Source organism: Microtus oregoni, unplaced genomic scaffold (genome assembly GCF_018167655.1).
Source record: "Microtus oregoni isolate MIOR12 unplaced genomic scaffold, Mior012 000014F_ref0000157, whole genome shotgun sequence".
Lineage (NCBI taxonomy): Eukaryota > Metazoa > Chordata > Mammalia > Rodentia > Cricetidae > Microtus > Microtus oregoni.
In genome coordinates, this window is record NW_024543073.1 from 50,592,482 (window position 1) to 50,604,294 (window position 11,813).

Below are 11,813 nucleotides of genomic sequence, written 5' to 3' on the forward strand. Positions count from 1 at the left end.
ATATGCCTTAATTCCTAGCACTCGGGGGGCAGAGGCAGGTGGATCTCTACATTCAAGGCCAGCCTGGTCTACAGAACACATTCTAGGACAGCCAGGGCTACACAGAGAAACCCTGTCATGAAAAAAAAACAAACAACAACAAAGCTTTATTTATTTGAGTGTTTTGTCTACATATGTGTACTATGTGTGTGTCTGGCACAGGTGAGCTCAGAAGACATTGGATTCTTGGGAGCTGGAATTACAAACGGCTGTGAGCTACTTCTTGGGTCGTCTGGAAAACCCAAGTGCTCTAACTGTGGAACCATATCTCCAGCCCCTAGAAAACATTTTTAAAAAATGTATTATTACATTTGTGTGTGTGTGTGTGTGTGTGTGTGTGTGTGTGTGTGTGTGCACATATGCCAGGGCATGTGTATGGTCAGAGAACAATTTTGGGGTCATTTCTCTCCTTCCATCATGTGGACCCCAGGGACTGAACTCTAGTCTTCAGGTTTTGTGTAAGGGCCTTGACCTGGAGACATCTTGCCAATACAGAATACATTGTATTCAATACCTCAATAGATCCGTAATGTTTCCCCTCTGACCTCTCCAGGAGGCCTCTGAGATACCAGAGGCCGGCCTAGAGCTACCCACCTCTTCTGTCTCCTCTTTCACATCTGCCTTCTTCAACTAGGTGACCCTCTCCCTTTGCCAACGTTCTCCCCTCTTCCCTGGAGGCTTTCCTCCCTTTCTTGTGCAAACCACGGAGTGTGGGGAGCTGGAGAGATGACTCAGGTTAACAGTCTGTATTGCTCTTCCAGAAGACCCCAGGTGACTTCCAACAACTATGTCATGTGGCTAAGAACCGCCTGTAACTCTAAACTCGATGCCAGAGCCCCTGTGGGCACCTGCATACATGCACATACATCTATATGGTTAAAATCAATTAAAAAAAAACTCAAAAAAGAAAAAAAAAGGTGGGGCAGTGGTGGTGCTCGCCTTTAATCCCAGCACTTGGGAGGCAAAGGTAGGTGGGTCTCTGTGAGTTCAAGGTCAGCCTGGTCTACAGAGCGAGTTCCAGGACAGTCAGAGCTACACAGAGAAATCCTGTCTTAAAAAAAAAAAAAAGAAAAGAAAGGAAGGAAGGAAGAAAGGGAGAGAGAGAGAGAGAAAGAAAGAAAAGTAAAAATTCTACAGAGCACAGGCTTTGTTATTTATTATTATTATTATTATTATTATTATTATTATTATTATTATGCATATGTAGCTTCATTAGGGTTTCTATTGCTGTGAAGAGACTCCATGAGCATAGCAGCTCTTACAAAGGTAAACATTTAATTGGGTGTCTTATAGTTCAGAGGTTCAGTCCATTACCATCATGATGGGTCATGGCACTTTACAGGCAGACAAAGGACTGAAGAGGTAGCTGAGAGTTCCACATCTTGTGCAGGGAACAGGAAGTGAACTGAGACATGGGATGCAACTTGAGCATATGAGACCTTAAAGCTTGCCCTCCTCCAACAAAGCCACAACCTCCTAATAGGGCCACTCCCTTATGAGCTTACAGGGGGCCAATTACACTCAAACTACCCCAGTGTGTTTGTACCATGGCGCGTGTGGAGGTCTAAGGACAACTTGTAGCTGTCTCTACCATGTGGGGCCCAGGGATTGAACTCAAATTATCAGGCCTGACAGTAAGTGCCTTAACCCACTGAACCATCTTGCCAACCTGGTGTGTTTTTTGTTTGCTTGTTTTGTTTTGTTTTAGTTGGGGTCTCATGTAGCTCAGAGTAGTCTGAAACTCATGATTCCCCTGCTTCCTCCTCTTGTGCTGGGCTCACAGGTGCTATCACAGAACGCTTCCCCATGTTTCTGGTCACAAGATGCATTCCAGAAGACAGCTGTCAGCACGTCCCAGTGACGTGGGTTTAGATGGAAATTACAGCAGTGTACAGTATGGCAGACCACACTTTCTGTCCTCTGAATCACTAACCAGATACGGAAAACAGGCCCAGGGCACAATAGAAAAAGCACATGGAATTAGAAATTATGTAACCCAATGTCTTGGTTAAGGCTTCTATTGCTGTGATAAAACACCACGATCGAAAAGCAACTTTAGAAAGTATTTCATCTTACAACTATCAGGTCGCATTCCATCACTGAGAGAATTCAGCACAGGAACTCAGGGCAGGAACCTGGAGGCAGGAACTGGTATAGGGTCCATGGAGAATGCTGCTTCCTAACCCAAGCCTCAGGTTTGCTCAGCTCCTGCTTCCTAACCTAAGCCTCAGGTTTGCTCAGCTGTTTTCTCATATATCCTACAGCCTCCTCCCCAGGTTGGAACCACCATCAGCTGGCTTCAGCTTCCCCTTTTGTCAAGGTTGTTCCAGAAACGCTGTAGAGTTCAATAAGCTCGTACAGCTAGGTGGGCGCCGTATAGCACAGCCCACTGTCCCAGCTGAGGGAGACTAAGGCAGAAAGATCATAGTTGAGGCCAATGCCTGCTGCATAAGGCCCTGCCTCAAAAACAAGCAAGGTGTCAAAAGTATGTAAAAAAGACCCCTTCCTCAAAGGGCTGGCAAATAAAACAGCCAAGTTAGAGAGCTGGTTCAGAGCTCTTGATGTTCGCCCAGAGGACAGACCACGGTTCCAAGAACTCATGGAACACCTGGAGATCTGAGCAGGTGGGGAAGCTTGAGCCAGTCAGAGAGGAGGCTAGCACACAGCCTTCTCCTGCACGCAGCCTTCCTCTGCACGCAGCCCCTGCGAGTGTCTGCCCCACTGTCCCTCAGTAGCAGGACTGTGAGCTACAAGTGTTAGACGAAATGAACCTTTTTCTGCCGTAAATAGCGTTGGTCAGTGATAGAAAAGAAACTAGAACTCCCAAGCAGCTCTAAAGGTGCTGTGGGGTATTTGTACACTGTGTGAAAATGTATTGCTGTGATTGGTGGAATAAAGAGCTGAATGGCCAATAGCTAGGCAGGAGAAGATAGGCCAATTTTTGGGGAGAAAGAGAAGGAGAAGTCCAGGTGCACAGATTCTCCAGCAGACTCGGATGAAGTCGGATGTGCCTTACTAAGAAGAGGTCACAGAGTTACATCGTGGAACATAGGTAAAAAATATGGGTTCGTTAAGTTGGGGGAAAGCCTAAGTTAATGCCAAGCTTTCATAATTAAAAGTAAGTCTCTGGGTCGTTATTGGGGAGCTGATGGCCCCATAAAATATAGTCCTACAAGAAAGTTTGCTATGTAAAGGAAGCTCTTTGAGATTCAGAAGTTGGCTGAGCAGTGGTGGTGCACGCCTTTAATCCCAGGACTTGGGAGGCAGAGGCAGGTGGATCTCACTGAGTTCGAGGCCAGCCTGATCTACAAAGCTAGTTCCAGGACAGCTAGGGCTGTTGCACAAAGAAACGCTGTCTTAAAAAAAAAAAAAAAAAAAAAAAAAAAAACCTCAACAACAACAAAAAGGGAAGTTGAGGCCAGAAACCCGGTTCAAACAGGCTGACCAGCCGCTGGCTCACACGGGGCTTTACTATGCAGTGAAGGATGACCTCAGCCTCTGCTTCCCTTACATTTATTTCCCTCCAAGGGCCATGACTGTTTCGGGGGTGGGCTGTAGCTGCCAGCCAGGCATGAGAAGGGAAGCCCAAGCCTCCCTTGAGACCCCCTGGTTGACTTCATCTCCTTGGGGACCCTCCACTGCCTCCCCCATCCACTGGCACCCCACAACCTGCCTGTGGTCAGCCCAAATACCAGATAGGGTGAGTCTCAGCCATTCTCAAACATTCCTCATCACTGTGGCTCAATTTAGGCTGGCTGAGGTTATGAAAATAGAGCGGGGCGGTTGGAGCAGGAGGGAACCGGAGGGATGGGTTAGATGAGCCTTGCCACCCTATCCAGCCCTCTGCCTGCCCTGTTCAGGGAGGGGATGGTCATCCCCTCAGGCCCTGTGGTGTAGCTGTGTGTGCATGTGTGTGTGTGCGCGTGCGCGTGTCCTATGTTGAGAGATGGAGGGCAGCTGTAGTCACAGGGGAAGTTGGAGGAAGTGAATGCTGGACCGGAGCTTGAGGAGAGGCAGCACTGAGCTGATTATGGTAAGATGGGCAGGGAGGGTCTGAAGTGGTCTGCCCACCCCTGACTGGCTCTGGTTGCTGGTTAGGTGGCCAAGCCTACCCAGCATGGGGGAACCCCTCACCAGACTGGCCTGTTGATCCCTTGCTTTACCCCAGAGGCCTCAAGAGCTGCTGCTGCTCCTGATGCTGAGGTGGGCTATAGCATACATGGAAGACCCTGCCTTCCCACACTTGGGTAACAGCTCACAGCCCCTGCCGAGAGCCTGTCCTTGGCGCTGCTCGTGTCCCCGAGATGACACAGTGGACTGTGCTGGCCTGGGTCTGAGTGTATTCCCAGACAATATCACCAAGGCTGCTAGGCACCTGTCCTTGCAGGTGAGGGCCCAGGTAGGATCCAGATGGGAGGTCCACATGTCAGAGCTGAGCCTGGCCTTGCTCTGGGTCTGCTAAGCCAGGCCAAGGCCAGACATAGAAGCACTGTGTCCCAAGAGCTGAGTTCAGGGTCCGCATCTCAGAAGGAGTAAAGTTGTTTTGATCAAAACACTGAGTTCTGAGTCAACCATTGTGATGTTGGGAGTACTTTGGGAAGATCTGGGGCAAGATCTGGGAAGATCTGTTGGTAAGGATTCTGAGGCAGGAGGATGGACACGAGTCTGAGGTCATCCTTCACTGCATAGTAAAGCCCCTGTGTCGGGGAAAAATGGCTAGGGAAGTGTCAGAGGCCAGGTTGGAAATTAGCAGCCTGTGGGGCGTGGGGACTCAGGGTAATTGTATTGATTGAGGTGTAGTAAGGGGCCCAGTGCCTTGCAAATCTCAAGGTTGTTTGGGGTCAAGGAAAGGGATGTCTTTTTTTTTCTCCTCCTCTTCTTGCTTTTGGAGACATTAGGGATTAACCCCAGGGTCTGCGGATGCTAAGCAAGGGCTCTGCTGCCGGGCCACACCTCTAGGTTACTGTTGGAGGAGTAAGTGGCAGGCCTTGGTGTGAATGTCTTTACTCCACTCTGCAGAACAACCAGCTGCAGGAGCTCCCCTATAACGAGTTGTCTCGCCTCAGTGGCTTGCGCACCCTGGACCTGCACAGCAACCTCATCTCCTCAGAGGGTGAGGACCTAGAGCTTGGAACAACCAGGTCCCAGCCCCTCTCCACATCCGCTGTTTGCCAGTTGTGGCCAGCTCTTTGGGGGTTTCCACAACTGCTGAGCACGGTGGAATTTCAAGGGTTGGGGGATGGTAGTGGCTGTGGCTTTTGAATAAGGACAGGATGTGTACAGGGGGGGGGTGGGCCAAAGCCTGGGAACCTCTGCTAGTCCCGAGCCTTCGGAGTTGGGCTGCTAGATATACCGGTTCCCTCATACATTGCCCACCGTGCTCTCACCCAGGTCTGCCTGATGAGGCCTTTGAGTCCCTCACCCAGCTAGAGCACTTCTACGTGGCTCACAACAAGGTGAGCCTGTGAGGGGGTGCATCCTGGCTGGGGTCACCCAGCATGCAGGACCTGGGTGTGGGGCTGGGGAGGCGGGAAACCCGGCCCCGGGACCAGATGCTGTTGCTGTTGCAGCTCTCTGTTGCACCCCAGTTCCTGCCACCCTCCCTGCGTGTCGCCGATCTGGCTGCCAATGAAGTGGTGGAAATCTTTCCCCTCACCTTTGGGGAGAAGCCTGAACTCCGGTAGCCTTAGCGCTGGCTCCGCCCCCATCCTCTGATTCCAGGATCCTGCCCCGCCCCCAGAGGCCAGGGAGAAAGAGGCCTGCTCTGGGAAGCGTGCACACGGCTTTGCTTAAGGAAAAACAGAGGGCAGCCCTGTTTTGGAGGGTCTGAGGCACGGCTCTGCACTGCGGGTGGGGAGTCAGAGAAGGCTGGGTTCTGTTCTTGGAATCTTGGGACAGGGCTCTGCGCTTGGTGGCAGGGAGGAGGGCGGGTGTCAGGGAGGACTCAGATCAGTTTTTTTTTGTTTTGTTTTGTTTTTTTTGATTTTCGAGACAGGGTTTCTCCGTAGCTTTTGGTTCCTGTCCTGGAACTAGCTCTTCTAGACCAGGCTGGCCTCAAACTCACAGAGATCCGCCTGTCTCTGCCTCCCGAGTGCTGGGATTAAAGGCGTGCGCCACCACTGCCCTGCTCAGATCAGTTATGGAGGGTCTCGGGCCCTCAGCTCAGTTTGTGGAAATATGTCCCTAAACCCCAAGTCAGATGGGCATCAACTTTGTTTGGGGAGTCTAGGGTTGTGGCCCTGCAGTGGATGGGGGTGGGGGGAGCTTGAATGGTAAAATAGGGTCCCATACACTGTATCAAAAGTCTAGACTAAGCCCGGCAGTAGTGTCTCAGGACTTTAATCCCAGCCCTTGGGAGGCAGAGGCAGGTGGATCTCTGAGTTCGAGGCCAGTCTAGTTTTTCAAAGTGAGTTCCAGGATAATCAGGGCTACACCGAGAAACCCTGCCGCAAAAAAAAAAAAAAAAAAAAAAAAGTCTAGACTAGGACAAATACCATCTACTTCAGCAGACACATACACACTAGGACAAATGCCATCTACTTCAGCAGACACACACACACACTTGCACACTCGCCCTGTCTCTAGCCTCTCAGACAGAAGCTGAGGGCAACTCCAGCAGCAGTTGAGGGGCAGCAGTGGCAGCGTTGGGAAGGGTGGTGTGTGCATGCCTGGGCTGGTAGCCGCAGCCTTACCCTTCTCAGGTCTGTATACCTCCACGACAACCGACTGAACAACACTGGTTTGCCACCTAACACCTTCCTCGGTTCGGAGGCCATTACCACCCTAAGTCTCTCCAGCAACCAGCTCAGCTACCTACCACCCAGTCTGCCATCCTCCCTGGAGCGGCTTCACCTGCAGGTACCCTGCCCACCACACACACACATGCCTGGGCCCAGGTCTCTCAACGGCAGCCTGCGGGATTTCTTTGCCTGCTCCTTTCCCATCCTTTCAACTGCTCCCCAGAATCCCAGCTGTTAGAACAATAATTTAGAAAGAAGCAAAACTTGGCTGCCTTGCACAAACAAGACAAGTTCTCAAACCCTTCTCTCAAGAGCCACCTGTGGCTGCCCTAGCTGTCCAGCCAGATCTCCACTTCACTCTCTCCTTCCTCCAGAACAATCTTATCTCCAAGGTGCCCAGAGGAGCCCTGAGCCTCCAGACGCGACTCCGGGAGCTGTACCTCCAGCACAATCAGTTGACAGACAGTGGCCTGGATGCAACCACCTTCAGGTAGGCACACAGCAGTTCTGTGCTGACAGCTGCCCCCACCGGGGACTTCAGTGAGTACCAGTGCACCCCCAGCTTCCATGAAAGGTACTAGTTTGGCGGTGTCTCTGTCTCCTGCTACCGGTTCTTGAGATTCTATTACCTAATAGTTGTGTTTTCTTTTTCTGTGTGTGTGGGGGGAGATGGAATACAGGGTTTTCTTTCTTTTTCTTTTTTTTCCTTTTGAGATAGGACTTCTCTGTGTAACAATCCTGGCTGTTCTTGGAACTTGCTTTATAGACCAGGCTGGCCTCTAACTCATTGAGTTCCTCCTGCCTCTGTCTCCCAAGTGCTGGGATTAAAGGCGTGCACCCAGCTGGAATCCAGGTCCTTGTATATGCTAGGAAACAAAACAAGTCTTCCATCTACACCACCACCATCACCACCACCCCTGCCACACCCACCCCCCCCCACACACACGTTCTAGACAGGTCGACAGCCGTACCTCAGCTTTTGTTTTGCTTGCTTTTTGTTGCTTTTGTTTTGTTTTTTGAAACAGGGTTTCTCTGTAGCTTTGGAGCCTGTTTTAGATTTTATTTATTTATTTATTTATTATGTATACAATATTCTGTCTGTGTGCATGTCTGCAGGCCGGAAGAGGGCACCAGACCTCTTTACAGATGGTTGTGAGCCACCATGTGGTTGCCGGGAATTGAACTCAGGACCTTTGGAAGAGCAGGCAATGCTCTTAACCACTGAGCCATCTCTCCAGCCCCCGATTTTTTTTTTTTTTGACAGGGTCTCTCTGTGTAGCCACGGCTGTCCTGGAACCCTCTATAGACCAGGCTGACCTCCAACTCATTTAGCTCTGCCTTCCTCTGCCTCTTGATTGCTGGGACTAAGGATGCATGCCACAATGTCCAACTTAATTTATCTTTATGTGTATGGGTGTTTTGCCTGCATGGACGTCTGTGCATGTACGCAATGCTTGAAGAGCTGTAGGGGGGTGGCAGATCTCCCAGGACTGGAGTTCAGGCAGTCGACAGCCGCTGTGTGGTGCTGGGATCCTAACACTGGTTCTCTGGAGGAGCAGCCAGTGCTCTTAACTGCTGAGCCATCTCTCCAGTCCAGCCCTAGATTTTTTGAAAGAGTCTGGTTAAATGCAATCCAGGCTGGCATGGAACTCACAATCCTCATGAGTGCTGGGATTCCATACCTACACCCATGGGCATTCTGGCCTTCCATATGTATTTCTGTATCATATCAATCACTCTCAACCTGAAATCTCCAGTTTAACGGAATTCTAAAACCATTCCCTTACTTTCTGGTAAGATCTATAGGGGTTCCCCCGCGCCCCCACCCCACTCTTTTTTTTTTTTTTTTTTGAGACAGGATTTCTGTCCTGGAACTTGATAGATCAGGCTGGCCTTGATCTATTTGCCTCTACCTCCCAAGTGCTGGGATTAAAGGCATGAGAGCCAACAATGCCCAGCAGGGGTCTCTTTCTTGAAGTGACCATTCCATCACCCCTCTCTTCCATCAGCAAACTAAGCAGCCTTGAGTATCTGGACCTGTCCCACAACCAGCTGACCACAGTGCCTGAGGGTCTACCCGAAAACCTGACCATACTGCACCTGGGTCGCAACTGCATCCGGCAGGTGGAAGCGGTGAGACTACACAGAGCGAGGGGCCTGCGCTACCTGTTGCTGCAGCACAATGAGCTGGGGGCCTCAGCGCTGCCCGCCGGGACGCTGAGGCCTCTGCGGGCCCTGCACACGCTGCACCTCTACGGCAACAGGCTGGAGCGCGTGCCCCCAGCACTGCCCCGCCATCTGAAGGCCCTGGTGATGCCCCATAACCGCGTGGCCGTGCTAGGTGCCCGGGATCTGGTTTCCGCGCGAGCCCTGGCGGAGCTCAACCTGGCCTACAACCGCCTGGCCAGCGAGCGCGTGCATCCGGGCGCCTTCCGCCGCCTGCGCGCCCTGCGCAGCTTGGACCTGGCCGGTAACCAGCTGAGTCGGCTGCCGGAGGGCCTGCCCCCAAGTCTGCGCTCTCTGAAACTGCAACGCAACCAACTGCGGGCCCTGGAGCCAGAGCTGCTGGCTGGCCTGAAGAAGCTGCGGGAACTGAGTCTGGCGCACAACCGGCTCCGCGTGGGCGACATCGAGCCGGGCACCTGGCACGAGCTGCAGGCACTGCAGGTCAGGGGTTAACTACAATATGGTTATCTCCGCCCCACTGTTGGCCCAGCTACTCCCCAGTTCTGAGCCCAGGCATGCCACAGAGCCCCATGGGGGCAGCCTGAATGGCTAAAATAGACCCTGTTTGAGTTGTTGCTTGTATGTCCCCACCTCCTCTATTCTACCCAGCTTGGTACAAGACAGGACCCATATGTAAGCATTGCGGCTCAGATGGAAAGGGATTCTGGCATTCGGGAGCCAAGGAATACTGAGTACTACAGATCAGATGGAAGCGTGCTCTGGCAGTCAGGAGCCAGGGCACAGGGCACAGGGCACAGTAAGCTTAGCAGCTTGCAGCCCTGCTCTAGGGAGGGTTTCCCCAGTGTAACAGCTCTGCTGGGGCAAGAGAGGGCTTCCCCAGCCAAGTTGTTACAGCTCCGCTGCTCAGCTCCATTCTCCATGTAACAACTCTGCTCTGCTAGGGGAAGGTTTCCCCAGCAAAAGTGTTACAGCCCTGCTCCAATCCCTAGTCTCTGGCTTCCCCCACAAAGTTGTAACAACTTCTCAGCTCTGGCAGAAGGTCTTCACTCAAACCTTACTCAAGAGATTTATTGGGAAGGAAGAGCCCAGGAGAGTGGCTGCCTCTGCCAGAGTGCAAGAAGGGCAGCAGCAACCAGAGTGTGAGCAGGGCTTATACAGGGCTTCCGGAGGGCGCAGTGTTTCCAGGGAGATTTTCAGGGTGGGAACTGGTCAGATTCCCTAGCTCAGATTGGCTAGATCTCTGTTCAAGGATTGGTTTGTTTCTCTGCACAGGGTTTGGGGCTAAAGCATTGGGTTTCAGGGCCAGGGTGGGTTTCTTTGGCTGGCTCCTTTCCCCTACACCTTATCTCTTTCTGACCCTAAGCATCCTAGTTAGGGCAAAGGCCGTCTAGGCAATCAGTGTGATAGAAGGAAAGGAGCATGGCCAGATACGGGGACTGCACCTGGATCCACAGCTCAGGGAAGGCTGAAGTAGGAGGGGTGAAGCCAGCTGAGGCTACAGAAAGAAGAAAAGGAAGGGGAGGTGGGAGAGGTCTGGAGGAAGGGAAAGGAAGGGAAGAAAAAGCAAGGGTGTGAGTGAGGAGGATGTGAAGGTCCACCATCCTCAGATCCTTGTGTCTTGTTGAAATCAGCTGGTGGGGACCACATCTACCTGCACATCTCATAAATATAACAAATAGATCAGGCTCAGCAGATCTCTATGAAGGGAAGGAATTTGGCAACCATTATCAAATAAGAATCTGGAGGAAGGCCGGGCGGTGGTGGCGCACGCCTTTAATCCCAGCACTTGGGAGGCAGAGGCAGGTGGATCTCTGTGAGTTCGAGACCAGCCTGGTCTACAAGAGCTAGTTCCAGGACAGGCTCCAAAACCACAGAGAAACCCTGTCTTGAAAAAAAAAAAAAAAGAATCTGGAGGAAGCCTAGCTGGGCATGGAAGAGGCAGAGGACTGGGGAAGAGGGCTGGAAGCTCTTTGGCTGTGAGACCCAGGTCCTGAGCCTGCCATGGTGCTGTCTGCCTGTCAGGTGCTGGACCTCAGCCACAATGAGCTATCATTCGTGCCCCCTGACCTCCCTGAGGCCTTGGAGGAGCTGCACCTGCAAGCTAACCGTATCAGCCACGTGGGCCCAGAGGCCTTCCTCAGCACACCCCACCTGCGTGCCCTCTTCCTGAGGTGAGAACGGGAGTCTGGATAAGATAGTAGCTCTTCCATCACTGTCCTGACATCCCTGCCTCTCTGCACAGGGCCAACAGGCTTCATATGACAAGCATTGCGGCCGAGGCCTTCCTGGGGCTTGTACACCTACGTGTGGTAGACACCGCAGAAAACCCAGAACAGGTCCTGGTCCAGCTGCCACCCAAGAACAAGGGGGCCCTGAGCCCCAAGGGCTAGCCCTGAGCGCTGATGTACTGTGGACTAAGGAAATTCTCAGTTGGGGCCTTGGAGGCTGGGCCTGTTCTGCCCAGAGCTGGCCAAAGCACTAGGAACAGGTGTCTACTAGGGGTGGGGGGTGGGGGCTGAAGCAGGAAGCATGCTGACTTGAATATTCTGGGGAGCAGACTATGGTGATGGGGAAAATAAACTGGACCCCTTTCCATGTTCACACGAACTCAGTGTCCTCTGGGACCCATCTCTTCCATACACCTCAAAGGACTGCCCTTTCGTCCCTGAGACCAAGTTGGAGGACAAGACTCTAGAATTTGAAGTCAGTCAGTTTGGTCCCACGGCCAATGACTGATATGGATGACCTGAGACAGGTAATTAAACCCAAAAGGCCCAAGCCACAGGCTCACCCAGGCCTTTCCAGGGAACTGGGCTGAGTGGGGAGGCCCAGGCCAGCCACTGAGTG

At 52.1% G+C, this 11,813-nt stretch overlaps 1 protein-coding gene across 1 annotated transcript; it reads left to right on the forward strand.

Annotated features, from left to right (window-relative positions):
* Positions 1–4,027: 4,027 nt before the first annotated feature.
* Positions 4,028–11,446, forward strand: Podnl1 (podocan like 1). The gene is made up of 10 exons (XM_041663338.1): positions 4,028–4,072; positions 4,208–4,426; positions 5,059–5,152; positions 5,431–5,495; positions 5,610–5,719; positions 6,741–6,897; positions 7,154–7,269; positions 8,789–9,446; positions 10,989–11,137; positions 11,209–11,446. The coding sequence occupies exons 1-10, from the start codon at positions 4,028–4,030 to the stop codon at positions 11,354–11,356; spliced, it is 1,761 nt and encodes a 586-aa protein (XP_041519272.1). The 3' UTR covers positions 11,357–11,446.
* The last annotated feature ends 367 nt before the right edge of the window (positions 11,447–11,813 follow it).

Coding starts and splice junctions, on each gene's coding strand:
- Podnl1 (XM_041663338.1), top strand. CDS start 4,028: ATGCTGGACCGGAGCTTGAGGAGAGGCAGCACTGAGCTGATTATG. Junction 5,720..6,740: donor GGGGAGAAGCCTGAACTCCG/GTAGCCTTAGCG, acceptor TACCCTTCTCAG/GTCTGTATACCTCCACGACA. Junction 11,138..11,208: donor CTGCGTGCCCTCTTCCTGAG/GTGAGAACGGGA, acceptor CTCTCTGCACAG/GGCCAACAGGCTTCATATGA.